The sequence below is a fragment of the Panthera tigris genome, chromosome D1 (genome assembly GCF_018350195.1).
Source record: "Panthera tigris isolate Pti1 chromosome D1, P.tigris_Pti1_mat1.1, whole genome shotgun sequence".
NCBI lineage: Eukaryota > Metazoa > Chordata > Mammalia > Carnivora > Felidae > Panthera > Panthera tigris.
Genome location: NC_056669.1, coordinates 57577042 through 57598685, shown reverse-complemented (window position 1 = coordinate 57598685; position 21644 = coordinate 57577042). Strand labels below are relative to the sequence as shown.

Here is a 21644-nt window from a genome sequence, read left to right as displayed (position 1 = left end):
GTTACTTCACTTCTGTGTTTGGGGGAACACCTAAGTATCCTTTATTTTCTGCACATATTTCACCTATATAAAATTTAACAAGGAAAGGTAATGATAGTTTAGGGTTTTATTACTGGAGTTCTAGAACTAAACTGTTCAGCTGAAATCCCAACTTGGCCATTTACCAACCTTATACAATTGGGTTAAGTTCTTTAACCTCTCTGTGCCTCAGTTTCCTCAAGGTAAAATAGGAATAACAGTAGTACCTATCTTACGGGACTGTTTTAACTTTTTATTTGGAAATAATATTAAATTTACAGAAAAGTTATAAAACTAGTACAGAGAATTCCAGTATACCTTTCACTCAGCTTCTCCTAAGGAGAACATCTTAAATAGCACAATTATCAAAACTGTGAGATGAATAGTGATACAATGCTATTAACTAAACTACAGAACTTATTTGCCTTTCACCAGGTTTTCTACTAATGTCCTTTTTCTGTTACAAGATCCAACCCAGGACTATTAGGACACTATTTAGTTGTCATGTTTCCTTAGTCTCCTCTCATCTGTGACATTTCCTGTCTTTCCTTGTTTTCATAACGTTGACACTTTTGAAGAGTACTGGTCAATTATTTTGTGTATGTCCCTCAATTTAGATTTGCCTAATGTCTTCTCATTAGATTGAGATCATGCATTTTTTTGACAAGACTACCAAAAACTGATAAGCATTTCTCACTGCATCGTAACAAGAGGAACATGATATAATGTTAATGTCTTATTCCTGATGTTAACCTTGAAGACTTGGTTATGGTCATCTCTACATAATTTTTCTACTATAAAAGCTACTGTTTTTCCTCTTGTAATAATTATCTTAGGGGAGATACTTTGAGACTAATTAACAAACGTCCTATGTCTTTTCAAACTTTTGCCAACCAATTCTAGCATTCAACAATGGATCTTGCCAGGGGCACCTAGCTGGCTCAGTCAGATCTTGCAACTCCAGACTCTTTATCTGGGGGCTCTGAATTCAAGCACCATGTTGGGGTACAGATTACTTTAAAAAAATCAATCTTGGGGCGCCTGGGTGGCTCAGTCGGTTAAACGTCTGACTTCAGCTCAGGTCACGATCTCACACTCCGTGAGTTCGAGCCCCGCGTCAGGCTCTGGGCCGATGGCTCAGAGCCTGGAGCCTGCTTCCGATTCTGTGTCTCCCTCTCTCTCTGCCCCTCACCCATTCATGCTCTGTCTCTCTCTGTCTCAAAAATAAATAAACATTTAAAAAAAAATTAAAAAAAAAATCAATCTTGCATACAATTACTGCAGTATTCCTTTTTTTTTAAGTTTATTTATTTATTTTGAGAGAGAGGGAAAAAGAGAATCCCAAGCAGGCTCCATACTGTCAGCACAGAGACCAATGTGAGGCTCAATCTCACATATCGTGAGATCATGACCTGAGCCAAAATCAAGAGTCGGACACTTAACCAACTGAGCCACACGGGTGCACCATTACTGTGGTATTCTAACGGTGATTTTGCATTTCCCTCATTCCATCTATATTTATTAACTGGAATTCTTCTATAAGAAAGAGTGGTTCTTATCTATTTAACTCTGGATTCATGGATATTTAATCTGTGGGTTATAATGTAATATCATCATTTATTTTGCTCAAATTATCCCAACTTTCTCTACTGGGTGCTCTTTCACATTGGTTCCTGTGCCCTTTTAAGAAGCCCCATTCTTTCTTAAACACTTCCTTACTTTGCCACCAGAAGCAGCTCTGGGCTCATCTTGTATTTTCCCTGCCCTAGCCCTGAAATCAACCATTTCTCCAGGAGCTCACAGAGCTGGTTTTAAGGATTAAATCAGTTAGATTGTAAGGTACTTAAACCAGGGCCTCATATGTAGTAAGTAATCAAATGTCAGTCGACATTATTACTTTGTATGCAAAACAAATATATTGATGTCAGGAAACTACAAAACAAATTTACTCACAAAATTAAGGTATTCTGACTATTGAAAAAACTTAGTGGTTTGATAAGAATTACATATTTTCCAGTACAGTTGTCAGGAGGTGCTACATGGAGTTTTGCATTTAGTTACAAAGGAATACTGAGCACTTTATTGGTCTGCTAGGGCTGCTATAACAAAGCACCACAAACTGGTTTAAACAACAGAAATTTACTGCCTCATGGTTTTAGAGGCTACAGTTTTAGAGACTAAAAATTCTGAAAAATAAAAATTATCACAGTATTTAAGATAATACCAACCAGACTAAGGTTGAAATAACTATTTAGATTGTTTACATAAAAGACTAAATTATTTCAGGGGCGCCTGGGTCGCTCAGTCAGTTAAGCATCCAACTTTGGCTCAGGTCATGATCTCACGGCTCGTGGGTTCGAGCTCTGCATAGGGCCCTGTACTGACAGCTCAGAGCCTAGAGCCTGCTTCAGATTCTGTGTCTCCGTCTCTTTCTGCCCCTCCCCTGCTCACGCTCTGTCTCTCTCTCTCTCTCTCAAAAACAAAATAAAACTTTAAAAGACTTAATCATTTCAGTATCAGAAACTTTGAAAACAAATGTACAATATTTTGGAAAGAAAAAGAAGTTCAATTAAAGAATTTTGAGAGTACAAAAGGAATGCTTTATTTAAAATTGTACTCAATCTTTTGTGGGAAGGAACTACTTTCAATTTCTGGAAGCTTTGTGAATATTAAATATGTAGAAATATATGACAGTGCTAACATGAAGTCCATGGGTAGAGCCTACAAAGAACCATCTATGCAATCCATACCATATACGGGGATGGGAAGATTCTTCTCATTTTACATACAAGGAAACTGAGGCATGGAAAAGTTAAAGTGAACTCTTTAAAAGCACATAATTTATAAAGTGGGAGAGCAAAGACCACAGTTCAGTTCTCCTAACTCTTGCTCTAAGACTTTTCCCCATATCATATTAAGTTTAAAAGTTTTACAGGCCAAAGGAATGTCTCATAATAAACAACTTGATAAATGTGGAAAGTTTACAAATGAGTAGTAACTTTAGTAGTTTTCTACTTTTTTCCTATTTACTCAACATCAATATGATAATGCTTTTGTCACCTTCTTAAAGAAAGACCTCCTCAGGCTGCCTGGGTGGCTCAGCCAGTTGAACATCCAACTCTTGATTTCAGTTCAGGTGATGGTCTCACAGTCATGGATGAGCCTCAAGTTGGGCCCTTGTGCTGGGTGTGGAGCCTGCTTGGGATCCTCTACCTCCCTCTCTACCCCTCCCCCACTCTCTCTTCAGCTCAGGTCATGATCTCACAGTCCGTGAGTCTGTGAGTTCGAGCCCCACGTCGGACTCTGTGCTGACAGCTCAGAGCCTGGAGCCTGCTTCGAGTTCTGTGTCTCCCTCTCTCTGCTGGATCCATCACCAGAAACTGTTCACAATGTCAGAGATTCCTTGGTCTTATCTGTAGGCAATTTCTCCAATAACCTGTTCCCCTGCACTAAGGAGATATACAAATGGGCTAACTCCTTTCTGCAAGACTTAGAAAAGTCCTCTTTAGTATGGGATGGTACCTCACAGAATGTCATCTAAATTCCTCTGATCCCTGTCTTGAAAAGGTCAATCAGGAAATTCCAGCTAAGGGATACCTTACTCCTCTGCACTCTGCCTGGATTCATTTTTGTCTACAGTAGATAGCATTTCCCATGGGCATACAAATGGTTAGATAGCTGGCAAATTGGAGGTCAATGCTTACTGGGACATTTAAGTGTCCCTGTCAACATTCGTAATAAATAAAAAACCTCTCATTGTTCTGCCCCATTAAACATCCATGGCTGCTTTAAATGGAAACTGAAGGAGGCCTATATGACTCCGGGTTTACCTACACAGGGAGAGCTTTCTCCTCAGGTTGGATAAGTGCCAAGGAATGCATGGTCAGAAACTCCCTAACTTTAGGAGAGGTAGCTGATTTCACAGCCAAAGCAGCAGCAGCCCAACAATGATCACTTGAATCATTAGATCAAGTGGTTTTGGATAACTACATAGTCCCTGATTACCTACTTGCTAAACAAGGAGGCATATTTGTGCAATAGCAAATACTACCTGTTGCACATGGATAAATATCTCTGGAGAGGTAGAAATTCAATTAAACAAAATCAGAAAAAAAGCCCTCTGGTCACTGCAAATTTCACCTAATGACCCCTGATCTTTTGACCTATTTAACTGATTACCTTCAAGCCTGGGCTCCTGGTTTAGAACCATCAAACTGTATTTTTCACATACTTTTGATTCTGCTTTGCATAATTATTTTGAAGTCTTTTACTTGTCACATGTCAAACTTTTACAAAATGGCATATACAATAGGATGATGCTAGCTCAGTGCTTCAAGATTTTCTCTAACATTTATGACCCTGAAAAGATATAGACTAGGTAAGAAGTATCTGAGAGTTCTCCCGCCTAAACTTTCTTGTTACTCAAATATGGCCTTAAATGGTTTCCAACTGCTATGTACTTTCCCTCCCATGTGGAACACAACATGGGGGAAAGGTCATCTTTCCTGACACCAAAGGACAAAAGCACTAAATACAGAAAACCTGACTCTTGACCAGCGAGGCTTTCAGAAGATCTTAATCTAAGGGGGAAAACAACAGAAACCTCATTTAAAATGGAGTCACAAGACCAGAAGGGGGAGTTCTCAGGCCATACCATTCACCGAAGCCCTTTGCAGACCCACCAGGAAGAGATTTACCTTGCATTCCCAACAAGGAGAAATCTACTTTACTACCCCAGAAGGATAGATTCCCTCCTTGCCTAGCAACAGCCCAACCAATAGGAGACTATCACAACTCAGCCAACAAAAAGTCACTAAGCTTCAAACTCCCAGTTTACTCCAAGGGACTTTTTGTTTATAACAGCCCCTCCCAATTTCCCTTCCTCTATAAAAGAGCATATCTCTGATTTGTTCTCCAGACTTGCCAATGGTTCACGAAGGCTTACTTCTCCTGATCTGGCATTCCTCTGCTATTCCAAATAAACCCATTTTGCTGGTGAAATAACTACCTGGCTGTTTTATTTTCAAGGTTGATTTTATTCTGAAAGTGACAAAATAGGGGCACCTGGGTGGCTCAGTTGGGTAAGCACCCGACTTTGGCTCGGGTCATGATCTCCCAGTTTGTGAGTTTGAGTCCCGTGTCAGGCTCTGTGCTGACAATGCAAAGCCTGGAGCCCAGAGCCTGCTTTGAGTTCTGTGTCTCCCTCCCTTTTTGCCCCTCCCCTCCTCACACTCTGTCTCTCTCTCCCAAAAATAAATAAGCATTTAAAAATAAATAAATAAATAAAATTAACATTAAAAATAAAAAAATAAAAATAAATAAAGGTGACCAAATAAACCTACAAATGTGAGGCTTTTGAGTTTTTGAAAATTAATTTTTTATTGTGATAAACTATACATATAAATTTACCATTTTTAAGTGTACAATTCAGTACATTCACAATGTTTTTAAGATAAGAAGTTACTGATTTACATTTTTATAAAATTCATTCTAATAATTTAAAGGATAGACTGAAGAAGAGGTCCAAGAACAGAGACTGGAAGGTCCAGAGCAATGTAAAAGATTTAAATCTACTTTAATGTCAGACTGTAAGCAAGAATAGAGAATGTCTGATTTATTAATAACTATATCCCCCAGGACCTAGCTCCATGCCTGGCACACCATGAGCATCTGTTAAATGAATAAATGATCTTTAAGATTCTATTATTCTAAGAATGGAAGACATGTATTCTGCATAGCATGTAACACCCTAATGATGATTAAAAAAAACTCTTCTGTAATATGCATAACAATAAAGGGTAAAGATGAATATTAGGTATAAGATCAGAGATAGGAGGGTAGAAGCCAGACTATGACAGTCTTTAAACCAAGAAGAAGAGTTTGGACTTCATCTCAAAGAGAAATCTATTGGGGTGTCTGGGCATGGTTTCATACAATCTCACAATGACAGTACTGATAATGCTTATTATCCATTAATTTAAAGAATCCTACAATATTTAGCCCTTTAGTGACTGACTTATTTCACTTAGCATAATGTCATCAATATTCACCCATGTTGTAGCATGTATCAGAGTTTCCTTCCTTTTTAAGGCTGAATAATATATTTCATTTTATGTATATAACACATTTTGTTTATCCATGTATCCATTGACAGACACTTGGGTTGCTTCTATCTTTTGGCTACTGTGAATGCTACTATAAACATGGGTACAAATGAGTTGGTTTTAATTTTATAAAATGAAAAAGGAAAAGGAAAAAAAGAGAAACTGCAAACCCTAAGCAATTTTAAACATCTAAAAGTACTGGTTCTCAGAAAATCTAAATCATCCAGGTTGAAGGTAGAAAGTAAATGGAAAAGTGGTAGTTGACCTAATAGGTTCTATAAAGATCAACTTTAGACTGACAATGGAGAAAGCTGAGAAACAATCTGATTTGTGCCAGAGAACCCCCCAAATGGCTCAGGAATTGCGGGCACCAAGCGTAAATAAGTATTAAGGTGGTGCTAAAAACAAAACGAACAAATGAAAGTCCCCTCCACTGTTCCACACAGCCAGGTCCCTCTCCCACTTCACCAGAAGATTAGAGAGTTATTCTATGAGAAAGGAAAATAGAGAGCTTCTGGACTGGGAAATAAAAGAAACAAGTGAGGGCTAAAATACAAACAGTATTCAAAACAAGGAAATTAAATCCATTACTCTATGTTATCATCAAACTCTGTCTGCATTCAGCACTAAGAAAACTGGGAACTAAGCTTTCTCCCTCCAGCAAGACACTGGATAATTCTTTATGAATCTGATGGGCAAAAGAATTAAAGGAGCTAACTCCCCCCAAAAGAACTCAGCCAGATCATCCTACAGAGCAGCTCCCTAAACCCACACGAGTGCTTAAAATCAAGCTTTTAGTGCTCAACTTTTTTAAACATAGGAGGATAGCCAAGAATTACTTGTTTTTTGAGGACCACATCAAGCAAGAAAGAATAATCAAAATAAACAGAGGTACTAACAATATACAAAAAACTGAGTATTAGGAAGAGGAAATACATCTCAATAATATCCTCAAAATAATAAAAGATACTGGAGGGGCTCCTCTGTGGTTCAGTCAGTTAAACAAATGTCTCTTGATTTTGGCACAGGTCATGATTTCACAGTTCATGGGATCGAGGCCTGGGCTGGGCTCTGCACTCATAGTACAGAGCCTGCTTGGGTTTCTCTTTCTCCCTCTCTCTCTACCTGTCCCTTGTTCACTCGCACACATGTACACACGTGTTCTCTCTCTCTCAGTATCAATAAATAGAAACTTTAAAAACCAAAGATACTAGAATCAAAAAGATGCTACAGACAAGGAACATTCAGAAAACAAACAAAAAAAACCTCTTTGAAATGAAAATGATAGAAATAAAATAGGATGGAAGAAAGCTGAAAAAATCTTTTGAGAATTAAAACAGAAACATGAAGAAAAAGAAAAGACATAAAATAAGACAAAATCAGAAGATCAATCCAGGTCTAATAATTCAAGAGGGAACGAAAAATGGAGAAGAGGATATCATACTAGTTAAGAAAATTTCCTAAAAACTAAGAACATAAGTTTCCAGTTTGAAAGAAATTATATCTATTATTCAGCACACAAAATGAAAATCGACACATCAGTATGAAAGATCAAAAGACCAAGAGTCAGAAAGGTAACACTAAGAATCTACAAGGCTATACATTAATGTTTTTGAACTTCTTTAGGAATGTATCCAACTTAAAATTCTAAACTCCACCAAATTTCCAGTGTAAAAGTTGTCCAAATACATTTTCAGAAACACAAGGTCTCAAAAAACTTTCTCCCATGTTTCATTTATTAAGAAACTACCAACTGGAGAGTATGTTCAACCTCATGATAGAGTAAACCAATAAAAAAAAGGAAAATGTAATCTGAGAAACAATGGATCCATCTAACACAAGAGAAAAGGAAATCCTCAAAATGATGACAAAGGTAGATCCCAGGTTGACAGCTGAGCACCCATCATGGGGGTGGTAACTAGTATATATTAGAATAGGTCAGAAGGTTCTGGAAGAGAGGTCTTCAAGAGGTCTTCAAATTAAATGAATTTCTTCTGAGGAAAAACCTGATGCATTCTTATACACAGAGACGTGATTTACATTGTGGATAAAAAGTTGGGGGATAAATTCAGGATATGTATATAAATTAAACAAAGGAAAACAAAAAAAATATGCAAAAAAGTATAAGTAATCAGTATACTACATGACTCTGCTGTGAATATCATTTACCTAATTACAATACTGTATAAATGAAATACCGACCTAACCAAAATGTATGATATCTATAACTAGAGGGTAGAAAAAAACACTACTACTAGGTTAGTGTTGCCATATAAGAAATGGAAAAAACGCTTAGCAAAGTTAAATAAACTTTCCAAGATAACACTGAAATACTGGGTCAGGATTAGCGCCAAAGTCTGATTGTCTCTGGAGCTGTCTATATCAATATATGTTGCCTCCCCAAGGACAAGAGCTTAACAATATAGCACAGGAATAGATTTGAAAATTTCAAAACAGGGAAATTTGATATTAAAAATTACAGGGGCACTTGGGGGGCTCAGCCAGTTAAGCATCCGACTTTGGCTCAGGTCATGATCTCTCGGTTCCTGAGTTCAAGCCCCGCATTGGACTCTGCACTGGCAGTTTGGAGCTTGCTTGAGATTCTCTCTCTCCCCCTCTCTCTGCCCCTCTCCTGCTCATGTGCCCACTCTCTTTCTCCCTTAAATAAACTTTAAAAAAAATAAAAAATGTGTTATCTTGGAGATTTCTATAAATGAAGTAACTTAAGAGTGATCCAATTTAACTGTCATAACTAAAAACAGCATAAGGAGAGCTAATAACAAATCAAATGTGGTATCCTTGATGGAATCCTGGAACAGAAAAAACACTAGATAAAACTAAAGAAATTTAAATAAAATATGGAATTTGGTTAATAATGTATCAGTACTGGTTCATTAATTGTGAAAATGTACAAATGAATTATCTTTGCAGTTTTTCTGTCAATATAAAACTACTCTATTTCTTTAAGTATTTATTTATTTATTTTGAGGGGGGTGGGGGGGAGAAAGAGAGACAGAACAAGCCGGGGAGGGGCAGAGAGAGAGAATCCCAATAGGCTCTGCACTGGTAGCAGAGCCTGACGTGGGGCTCAATCTCACAAACTGTGAGATCATGACCTGAGCCAAAATCAAGAGATAGATGCTTAACGGACTGAGCCACCCAGACACCCCTAAAACTATTATAAAATAAAAAATATTTTTTAAAGTTTTATTTATTTAAGTTATTTCTACACCCAATGTGGGGCTTGAACTTATGACCCTGAGATGAACTGAGAGTCCCTATGCTCCTCTGACTGACCCAGCCAGGTGCCCCTTACAAAAATTTTATTGGAAAACAAAAAACAGAAATGGAAAGCTGTTTTTGTATGTACAAATAATATGGAAAGATCTCTAGGATGTATTGTTAAGTAAAAAAAGAAAGGTGTGGAGTAAAGTCTGATACATCTTATATAAGAGAAAATAAGAAATTATATTCGTATTTGCTTGTATTTGCATAAAGAAATCCCAGAGTATACACAAGAAAACAATATATACAAACAATACATATGGCAGGAGGGGGTGGAGTAGAGAAAGGAGCTACCAGAACAAGGGTAGTAGTAAGTTTTCTCAGAGTACACCTTTTTATGTTTGTATTACCTATTAAAAATAGAGGGGGGAAAGTTATCCAGTTTAAAGCCCTAAGAGAAATGGATTAGATGAATTCTGAAAGTCTCCTCCAATTCTGTAATGTTCTAATTCAAGAATTTCAGCTCAAAGTACTTAAATTATTAGTCATTTATAATGTGTCTTCCCTGAAACCCCATGCTCCTGTCACTTCTTTATACCTTTTAACTCTATTTTTCTAAGCAGCTGCACTTATTACACTGTATTGTTTTAGATATTATATGCAATATTTCTTTTATGATAAAATGTAAATTTAAGCTTATGTTCTATCAAATCACTTGACAGCATAGTTTTACATGCACATGTGGTAAATTAAAATAGTTACCAAGCATGGAGTGCCTGGGTGGCTCAGTAGGTTAAGCACCCAACTTCAGCTCTTGCAGTTCATGGGTTTGGTTCATGGGTTCGAGGTCAGGCTCTGTGCTGACAGCTCAGAGGCTGAAGCTACTTCAGATTCTGTTTCCCTCTATCTCTGCCCCTCCCCTGCTCGCGTTCTGTCTCTCTCTCAAAAATAAACATTAAAAAAAAAATTTTTTTTAAATAGTTTGAGCACTTCCCACGTGCCAGGCACTCTTGTAAATGCTTCACATTTATTAACTAATTTAATCTTCACAATAACTCTGTATTATAGTTCCTATTACCTTTAGAGAAGGAAATTGAAGCACAAAGAAGTCAAATAATTTGCCCAAAGCCAGTGGCCAGTGCTAAAATATGAAACCCAGACTCTGCTCTTAATCACTAGCTCTACTGTTTAGTTTTAAGGCTCCAAAACCAGATCTGGAAAACATTCTCTTTGACTGCCCTAACTTGCAGTATGAAGCTCCATGGTACAAATGGCTTAATATCATCTAATCCAGCAGTTCTCAAAGTGTGGTCTACTGACCACCAGGATCCCCAGGACTCTTCAGTAGAGGGTCCAATACCCTCCTGGGAGTCAAACCATTTTCATAATATTGTTATTTGGCTTTTTTCACTCTCGTTCTCTCATGAGTGTACAGTGGGGTTTCCCAGAGCCTATATGACACGTGACATTACAATAGATTGAATGGAGAAGGATCTGAGAATCCAGATATTTTCTCATGAGTCAAAGACATTAAAGAGATTTGCAAATTTGTAAAACAATGCCATTCTCTCACTAAATTTTTGTTTGCAAAATAGTTCTTTCATGTAATGGGTTTAATTATTTTTATTTTTAAATGAATTAAGTATTTTTAAATTTTGTTCAATTTTCAATAAATATTGATATAAACCATATGAACAGTTCTTCAGGGGCCTCAACAATCTGTAAAAGCATAACAGGTAACGGTATCTTGAGAAGAAAAGTTTAAGATCACTGATCTAGCCAATCTAAACTGTTCAGTACTCCTGATCCCTGATGGAAAGACACATTTTCCCTATCTAGCATGTTATAATTCAAAAGACCTGATGTAAAAAGAGTAACACAGAATGAAAAAATAAGCAGCACTAGGCCAAATATGTGCTTCTACCTGAGATATTTCCTAATTTGTAACCCTATTTGTAACATTTGTTTGTAGTAATATCTTCCACTATAAACCATGAATGCATTCCTAAAAGTGCCTCAGCATTTCAAGACAGCAGCCAGAGGTAGCAATAAAAGAGATTTCTTAAGGAAACTTCGGCTGTAAATTGTATACTCCAACATTCCTTCATTAAATCATGTATACTACTGAAATATAAACGCTAAGACTTGTTAGAAAGATTACCAAGACTAGTATCATTAACTTGCTCTCACACTTCATATACTGAAACAACTCATCTTCATTACAAAGCACAGAAGCTTTATTTTTGATAAGCTAAACAGAAGTCTACTTAACTCCAAATCAGTTCCATGAACACATCTTTAATAACATTTGACATACTTTTAGGTTCTACGCTAATAGCAAACAATTTAACAATAGCTTTAACTAAACAAAACTAATTCTTCTCAACCTACCCCCCCAAAAATGCAAAATCCTGGTCTCATTATTATTTTTTTTTTTTTAGCAAAATGGCAAGAGTTATAAAAAAAAAAAAAAAAAAAGCAGGTTCCCTGCTTCCCAACCCCAAGAATCTAAAGTATCCCAGCATACAATCAACTAATGTAAGTATAAAATGTTATTGTTAAACTACTAAGTGCCTATGGGAAAAATAAAACATAGATTCCACCACAGCAAAGACTAATACAGGCTACTAGCTTTGATTCCTAGTAGATTCAACCATCATTCATTTACCAAATATTTCTGGTACCTACGAGCCTGGTGCTATGCTAGGCACTGGGGATACAATGAACAAAATAAGTTGTAATCTTCATGGGACTTACGTTCTGCTGTGGGTAACAGACACACACACACACATACAAATAAGAATTATAAATGTGGTAAATGCTTTGCCACAGATTAGTTTTTGAAAGCTGAATTGTGGAACTGTAAAACCTAAAATAAATAATTCATGAAGAGTTACATCAAGATGACATGGGCTCCAAAGACCTTTATTAATGCATAAGAAAACTACAGACACTGCCCAGGAAAACAGAGATCAATCTTTCACTGTCAAAGCTATCGGATGGCATTACTTAGCATTATAGCAGCCTTAAAAGATAATTAACCCCACAGTTCCAGAGTTAAAAAGCATGTAAATACAATACTTTAGAAAATATCTAAGAGGAGCCTAAAGAAACACTGACATCTAAACGTAATGTGGTATCCTGAACTGAATCCTGAAACAAAAAAAGATGAAAAGAAATCTGAATAAACTATGGACTTAGTTAATAATAATACATCAATATTGGTTCATTCATTATAAAAAAGTACCATACTAATTTAAGATGTTAAGAACACCGAGGAATACTGGGGAAACTGGGTGGGGCTATATGGGAACCTTCTGCACAATCTTCTCAATTTTTCTGTAAATCTAAAATTGTTCTAAAAAATAGTCTATTAAAAAAAATCTAAGATGACTTCAGGAACTACAGGGAGGTCATTGTCAAGACTTAAATAAAGTAAAAAATGAGAAGCCACGGAACTCTGCAATGTCATTTAGAACATAAATACTCAAGGAATTCAAAGGAAACCTTCAAATATCGAACTTACGATCTCTACTCATACTAAAACCTTCCTAGGGCAGAGATTAAAGGTTTCTTCATGCAAACTAAATAGTTCTTCATCACAACATAAGGCCGGCAATAACATCCCTAGAGTGCACAATAAGCACTTTAGATCCTATTTATCAATAATGACGAATACACTATATTTTACACATGGCATTGTCCTAAAAGTGCCATAAAACACCTAGACTGGGTTCACGCTCACAGGTCTTACCAAGTTACTTAAAGAAACAAGTTTATACATGCTTCAGGAATATTCATAAGCAAAGAGGAGACTATCCTTTTCCTTGATAAGGAAGGAAGAGGCAAAGATTATATATGAAAAGAGAGAAGTGATTTCTCAGCTCCAACTAGAAGCAATTTTGCAACTAACGTTAATCTACTTCAATGCCATATATATTAGTATAAACAGTTCAAGGTAGTTGTAAAAGCTCTGAATTTATATCAGTTATCTGCTTTCCAATCAAAAGAAATTTTCTTCCCTACAGCCTAATCTAAGGTACCTAGCAGGTAACTCAATGATGATTTAGAAGGAACTAACCTCTCAATGTGTGAATTTTAAAGATGGTCATGAAAAATGTAAGAAAAACAAAAAAGGATAATAATCTCTAAATTGTCGAGTGCCAAGTTTCATAATTCAGCATAAAATTGCTATCACCACAAGAAGTTATTTTGGAGAAAGCCATCACAAAACTATGATCCTGTATGTAATACAAAGTAAGCGACAGCAGAAGCCTGACCAGGTAAGTAAGATCACGCTACTCATCATATACTGTGGAATATTAAGCATAAAAGGGTCATTTAGCTGAAACGGCATTACATATTGAAATCTAATTTAGATAACCAGATGATGAATCTATTCTACTCTACTCCATTACTCCCTAGCCCCTAAGGAAATCCTACAAAACAAAGATGTTCGTTATTCTCAGGCCTTCTCTCACAGGAATCCTAAATATATTTATATGTTGAAAACACTCAGAAGAAATGAAATAATTAACATTTCCCCGGTAATCCCCGTTTGCACCGCCATAAAGAGAATCAGACACTGCTTCATGTTGAAAGGAGGAGAGGTGAGATGTGAAAAATTCCAAGTAAAACGATCATGACATAGCATCTGGCAGAGATCGGCAAAGCATCAACAGTGCCAGAAGAATTGTCAGGGCTCAAAGTCATGAGAAGAAAATGAGGTTTTCCAACAAGCCTCAGCCTAACCCAAGAAACAAAAATCACCACTGCCGCCACCACCCCTCTTACTCCCCAACCACTCCATCCTCAAGTCGCCTCCAATTCAGACATATATCTTCCAAACTAATTCCCCACCCAAGGGAAAACCATCCAAGAATTTCTACGACCCCCCATTTCCCACCTCCCATAAGATCCGCATATCCCAGGGCCAAGCCTCTAAGGAAAACAACGCCCTAATCCCCCCACCCTCCTAGTCCAAGGTTGAAGAGGGTCGGTTCCCGGGAGCGGGGCTTCCCGGAGTGGGGCTTCCCAGGGTGGGCCATCACAGAGCTGACGAACTGGAATAAAAGCAAAGATAAGGGTGGGGCTCAAGGAAGGGGGCTACGGTTGGTGAGACGACGGAGACGGGAGGAATAAAGGGATGGACAGCAGGCTGGGGCTGGGCGGGGTGAGGACTGGGGGGAGGGGGCAGACCGACGGGAGAGGCCCGGGCTGCGGCGGGGGGGGGGGGGGGGGGGGGGGGGGGTTGGGGGGAAGGTGGTGGAAGGAGACGTCTGAACCGGGGACGGAAGGGTCAAAAATCTGACCGACGGATCCAGACGAAGAGGAGCCGGTGGCTAACAGAGGTCAGCAAACACCGGGCAGGGCTGGGGGTTACCACCGAGCGTAAACGCGAGGCCGGTAGAGAGAGCCTTCGCGGACAGAAGGGCCGCACTGGGGGCGGTGCGGGGAAGCCGCGGCCAGCTGCCAGGAGTGGGGGAGCCGCGCACTCACCGCTCTGCTCCCCCAGGAACACCAGCTTGAATTTCCTCAGCGGATTCCCGAAGTCTCCGCCCGCGGACATGATGAAGCCGAAGGAGCTGCCGCCGCCTCAGCCCAGAGACCTCTCGGACCGACGCTGCACCAATCGGCTGACGAAAAAGGTGAGAGGAAGGACCGGCGCCGAGCTCTCTTGGACCCTGCAGGGCCCGGCGGCGGAGCAAGACTGGAGGGCAGGACTCCTCCCCACAGACAGGCAGCCGTCGCCGCCGCCTCCCTGCAGAGTCGCCTTAGCACCGAGAGGCCCGCGGCTGGGAAAGGAAGGATGGCGGTGTCGGAAGCAGCCAAGGGTGGGCTCTAAGTTACCAAGGCTAGCGCCGTTCCCTTCTCAGCACCCGGCACCGAGACTGGGGTGAGAGAAGAGGAAGGTGGAGGAACCGGAGCCGCAGACGCGTCTGGGACCTCTCACGCGCTGCGCCTCAGCTCCCACAGCTACCGCCGCCGCAGCCCAACCTGCTGAGTGCGCGAGCCTCTGGCGCGGCGCGCGGCGAGCCCGGGCGCGAGCGTGCCGCCCCTCCGGCCGCCGGCGTGCGTGCGTGCGCGTGCGCGCCACAAGCCAGCGCCTTCCTGGTTTAGCCTGCTCTCCCGGCTTCTCCTTCACAGCGGAGACCAGGGCAGGTTAGGTTGCCACGCCAATCGGGAGAAGTAAGGGGGAGGCGGGGCGGAACCCTGGGGAAGTGACGGGGGTAGAATAAGGAGCATGTACGTCACTAACGTGAGAGCCAATCGGAAGGGGCCAAAGGCGGGCAGAGATGGCAGTGAGGTGGCGGCGCGAGAACGCGCGCGGCCCTAGCGCGATGGAAAGCGACTCACGGTGACTACCATGCGAAGTGTGGCGCGTCGCAGCCGGAGGGGAGGGGAAGCGTGGGGAGGAAGGAGGCGGGGCCGGCACCTAGGTTGAATTGACCCCAGCACGGTGCGCGTGTGGTGTGAGATCCCTAAGGTGTCTACTGGGTTTCTCTTCTCCAGAACCCTCAGCCCTGCCTCGTATTCCTTAAATCTGCCCTTCACCCGTGCACCCACCCACCTACTCCATTTTTTTTTTCTTATCATAATTCCTCACTGTTGCTCCCAGGAGTTTCATAACTACCAGAAGCAGAGCCTCTACATTTTTGCAGATGAGGAAATTGAACCTCAGAGGAAGGAAATGACTTACAAAATCCACGAAGCCATAAAGTGGAACCTAGGTTATGTCTTTTTCCCCCATTGAACCTCTGCGACCTCATTATTGATAAGCCATTCCACTTCCCTGACCTGGCTTGGTGTGTTAACAGCCTTTGTTCCTTTGTGGGTGACGCCCGCCTTCCACTGTGCTAGAAAAGGATTTAGACATCATGTAAATCAAACCCTTCATTTCACAGATGGTGAAACTGAGGTCCAAGTAGGAAAACAGCTATGCAAAAAGGTCACACAACAAATTAGAGGTAGAGCCTGACCTTGAGCCTGAGTGTGAGGGAAGAAATATTTTAAAGATCACCTTTTCCTCCTGAGGCTAGGTTTCTGAATCAGTTATGGGTGGACCTCCCTTAAATTAGACCTCTGAAGCAGGTGCATTTTTCTGTGGAGAGGATCCATAGCTTTCATCAGATTTTCAATCCAGTTTATGACTCAAAAAATGAAGGTTAATGTGACAGCCAAGAAGAACCTCAGGAGACCCGACAACTGGGTATAATGTAGATGTAAGTAACAGGACAACTCAGCATAGGGTTTTAAGCTGAATGGGATCCTGGGAGAGAAAAAGGACTTTAGGCAAAAACTAAAATAAATCTGAATAAATATGGACTTTGGTTAATTACAGTGTATCAATACTGGTTCATTAATTATAACAAATGTTTCATACTAACATAAGATATTAATAATAAAGGTAACTGGGGAAGGAGAGTTCATATGGGGACTGCTCGGTTTTTCTGTAAATTAAAAACCTAAAAAAATAAAGTATATTAATAAAACATAAACAAAAAGTTAAGAATCACCAAATTAAAGAATTCAGCATCCACATCTCACCACACTATGGGACAGCATCCAAAAATGTAATCTCTATCCTCGAGGAGGACACTTTTAAAAAACTAGTATCAAAAAAACGTGGAAGGAGCGCTGAGGTGGCTCACTTGGTTAAGCGTCTGACTTCGGCTCAGGTCATGATCTCATGGTTCGTGAGTTCAAGCCCCACCTCAGGCTTTGTGCTGACAACTCAGAACCTGGAGCCTGTTTTGGATTCTGTGTCTCCCTTTCTCTCTTCTCCTCCCCTGCTCGCACTCTGTCTGTCTCTCTCTGTCTCTCAAAATAAATACACATTTAAAAAAAAAATGGGGAGTGACAACCTGGCTGATTCATTCAATAAAGCATGCAACTTTTGATCTCGAGCTGTGAGCTCAAGCCCAATGTTGGGAGTAGAGATTACTTTAAAGAAAAAACTATCAAAAATACTTCCCAAGTTAACAACGAAATAAAATCTTACAGGATCAAACAAGCACCATCTCAAACTCAGTGATGAATTGCTGAACTAGAATTAAGGAGAGACATAAATTAAGGGGGGCTTTCTATGAGAACTCAAAATACTGTCTATTCTGGCCTATCAAGACAATAGCTGTATCTCCAAACCTCCTTCCCTATCAAAATTTACTCACTTTTGGTTCCTCACAGCCAAGTGGCAAAAGGATTTTGGAACACACCTCTAAAATGAAGTGGACGGGGCGCCTGGGTGGCGCAGTCGGTTGGGCGTCCGACTTCAGCCAGGTCACGATCTCGCGGTCCGTGAGTTCGAGCCCCGCGTCAGGCTCTGGGCTGATGGCTCAGAGCCTGGATTCTGTGTCTCCCTCTCTCTCTGCCCCTCTCCCGTTCATGCTCTGTCTCTCTCTGTCCCAAAAATAAATAAACGTTGAAAAAAAAAATTTTAAATGAAGTGGAAAATTGGGTGCCTGGGTGGCTCAGTTGGTTAAGCATCCGACTTCGGCTCAGGTCATGATCTCACAGTCTGTGATTTTAAGCCCTGCATCAGGCTCTGTGCCGACAGCTCAGAGCCTGGAGCCTGCTTCAGATTCTGTGTCTCCCCATCTCTAGGCCCCTCCCCTGCTCATGCTCTGTCTTTCTGTGTCTGTCAATAATAAATAAACGTTAAAAAAATGTTTTTAATGAAGTGGAAAATAAATAAATGATAAAAACCCAAGTCATGATATGGACATTTATGTTTTGTGTGTTGTTGGGTTTTTTTAATATTTGATTTAAAAGTAGCTTGTCAGGTCTGGTTGGGCCCTCCCCACCAGTAACCCAGAACCGTGGCACACACCAAGAGCAGCCCACGCCAAGAGAATATTCAAAAAGAAAACCTCTTGCAAACATAAGTGAGTGGCTATTTTTTCTTCCTGATGGGTACCAGGTTTTCATTATATTTCCTGAAATAGCTTTTAAAGTAACATCTGAGGATTGGAGCTATAATTACTTTGTACTTCCTCCAGAACTTTATGAATCAATTCCTCCCTGTTGCCTCCCTGGTCCCTGTAGTCACCTAGACAGGTGATGCTTTTCTTATTTTGAAGAGAGATGTGGTATAATCCACCTCTTCCCTTAGCTGTTTCAATATTTAAGCTAGCATTTTGCATTGACACATACACAGCCTCACTCTTCTCTGAAGTTGCACTCATATTTATCCAGTACTGTGTATAAGTCATATGTATTGCCTTCAGAGATCTTATGGTCTAAAAATTGTATATCAAGTGCATGGGGTTCATCAAATGGAAAGTTACTTGCGGGGGTGGGCAGGGAGGAGGAATTAAAGAGGCCTTTTTCCAGAGTGCTTTCACCAACACTTTCTGCTCCATGATTTCTTATGCACTCTTCTCCTTACCATAAACACTTTCCCCTCCCTTTCTCTCTCCAATTCCTACTCATCCTTTAGGTATCATCTTTCAAGTCTTCAAGAAGAATTCTCTGCTCCATCCCCACCAACAGTGTAAATACTTCTACCTGTCCTCTGCTTGTACCTTATTCTTCCCTATCGCTTAATTATTATTGTTAATTGTCAGTGTTCCACACCTGACTGTAAGCTCCATGAGGTCAGAGCTCATGTCTTGTATACCCAACACTTGCAGAGTGCTTGACGTAATAAGCACGCGACAGTTATTTGCTGAATAAATGAAATAAATGGGAGGCATTATTTTTAGCTTTCATTAAAGGATGAATGAGATTTGGGCATGTGAAGATGGAAGGGCGAGAGCATTTTGGAGGAAGAGAACATCACCTAAAATCACATTATGTAAGGATGCCTAAGTGGCTCAGTTGGTTAAGTGTCTGACTCTTTTTTTTTTTTTTTTTAAATAAGTTTTCTTTATTTTTGAGAGGCAGAGAGAGACAGGGTGTGTGGGGGGGAGGAGCAGAGAGAGAGAAAGACACAGAATCTGAACAGGCTCCAGGCTCCAAGCTGTCAGCACAGAGCCTGATGTGGGGCCCGAACTCACCAACCGTGACATCATGACCTGAGCCGAAGTCAGACGCTCAACTGACTGAGCCACCCAGGCGCCCCAAGTGTCTGACTCTTGATTTCAGCTCAAGTCTTGATCTCCAGGTTGTGAGTTCAAGCCCTGCGATGGACTCCATGCTGGGTGTGGCACCGACTTGAAAAAAAAAATCACACTATGTAAATTGATACTACATTCCTTAACACCACTTATGAAAAAGATGCTCAGAACAGATTTGTGACTAAAAATTTGGGACAACGAGAGAGGACAGCTTTGGCAGCTCCAAATCAAAAGTATCTGGAACAGTTTTCTTTAAACAATTTTAAAGGGATCATTAGAGGCACCTGGATGGCTCAGTCAGTGAAGTTTTCCACTCAGATCACGATCTCATGGTTCGGTCCATAGGTTCCAGCCTGGAGTTGGGCTCTGAGCTGACAGCACCGAGACTGCTTGGGATTCTCCTCTCCCTGTTTCTCTGTCCCTCCCCCATGCTCTCTCTCAAAATAAATAAATAAACTTTAAAAAAGTCCTAAAAAAAAAAAAAGAGGTAGATGAGGAAAAACTGCCGTTCTTCTGCCATTAGATGTGATTATATAAGGACATGATATCTAGAGCATTAAGAAAAAACCCAACCCATTGTTGATGGCTGAGCTAAAAGCATCATTGAGCCATTGTACCAATCCAGGAAATGGCCTTCCTCTGGATATCTTTTTAGCAAAACAATAAATGTCTTTGTATTTAATAATGTCTTCAGATGTCTTCATCATTGTTACTTGCAGCTGAAAGCATCTGACATTCTCATCTTCGGATCTCTTAAAACATCTCACACAATTCCTTGAGCATCAGTTATGCAATACTGTGTGTGTGTATACATAATACAGTGATAGTTATCAAAAGGAACTGCCCTTTTCTGTTTACTACTCCCTAAAAAGAATTTATTAATCTTGGAGAGGCAGGAAATCAATAGAAGTAGAAAACTGCCCAGGTAAAAGGACTGTAATCATATTGTTCATATTTGAAACAAATAATAGCTCTGGCAGGAATTCAAATTCCATCAAATGTGAAGCCCTTCTAGCCCACTCTGCAGGTTATCATAATCATCACTGCTAAAAATAATAGTGGGTCAATATAGAAAGCATAAAAATGAAAAATGCTCAATAATTCAAGGTGACCAATGAAACGAGTAGAATTAACACAAGGTATGTTTTAAGTGAGTCTCATTTTTTTTTTTAAAGACTATGAGAAAAAAAAAAAGAGGAGGGAGGCGTCATGTCAAAATCAGTTTTCCAAATACCCTGACCTACAAAGATGTGCCATGGGAGAAGTATAAAGGTTATTCAGTCAAGGTGGAGGAGAAGGTGGTAAAACCTCAATGGAATCATCCTTCCTGTGATTATAGCCAATTCATAAGCTAAGTCAGAAGATATTTTTGCTACAGACTAATCTACAGAATCTATTTTTGATAATTCCATTTTGTTCCGTTCATGTGAATCATGGTCCTTGTTATGAATAATGTGATTTCTCACAGCCTTAGATGTGGGGTGTTACTTCCAGGATTTAAAATTGCAGTGGGGGAAGAGGTTGCTTCTTTTTATGCCAGTTCAGCATGTGTAATACCTGACACATTGCTAGAGCTCTCCTCTCCCCACACTGTATCCCCCACAGATAATAAAGTCTCCTCTAAGATGTATAGGAGAATGAATCACTCCACTTACCACTAAGAGATAATCACTCTCAGAGTAGAAGAGAACAACTGCTTCTACTGCTGTTTATGTAAAGAACAGAGCATCTTAGGACAGAAAAGTGGGACCAATACTGTTTGCACTAAAATGCCAACAGACTATACAGCCAAATTGTAACTTGCCTAAGAAGCCAAGAGAAGCCATCTTTTTGTGAACATTTCTCCCGATTTTTGAATAGCACAAAGTGACTAGGACTTATTTTTATTTAATTTAATTAATTTATTTAATTTATGTATTTATTATCTATTCAGTTTATTTATTTTACGAAGTCATTACATCCAGCGATGTGGCTGATATAGCTAGCTGAAACTATCCAGTGAGATAAGAAGCCACAACATCACTTGGGAAAATTAAATTAACTTCCAGTTACAGGATGAGAGATTAAAGATGTTTCTGCTTCCTTCCTTTTCTGGAATTGTTCTAAAACAAAAATAAAAAATAAAAATGCAAACTCTGGCTCTCTGTAACCCAGAGCCATAATATTTTAAGTTGGGAGACAAAGATAGAACAGCAGTAACTGACTAAACAGAGCGTAGAAAGGGCTCCTTGAAGGAGAA

The 21644-nt window shown here is 39.9% G+C and overlaps 1 protein-coding gene across 2 annotated transcripts in view; it reads right to left on the bottom strand.

Moving 5' to 3' along the window:
- The window catches only part of RAB6A (RAB6A, member RAS oncogene family), an 82703-nt gene extending 67183 nt beyond the window's left edge, over positions 1 to 15520 (bottom strand). Inside the window, exon 1 of one of the 2 annotated variants that reach the window (XM_042957523.1) lies at positions 14847 to 15520. In XM_042957523.1, the coding sequence (XP_042813457.1) occupies positions 14847 to 14916 (70 nt within the window). In that variant the 5' untranslated portion in view covers positions 14917 to 15520. The remainder of the gene's footprint in view (positions 1 to 14846) is intronic. The other variant, XM_042957522.1, reaches the window with a different exon arrangement.
- Between the last annotated feature and the right edge of the window lie 6124 nt (positions 15521 to 21644).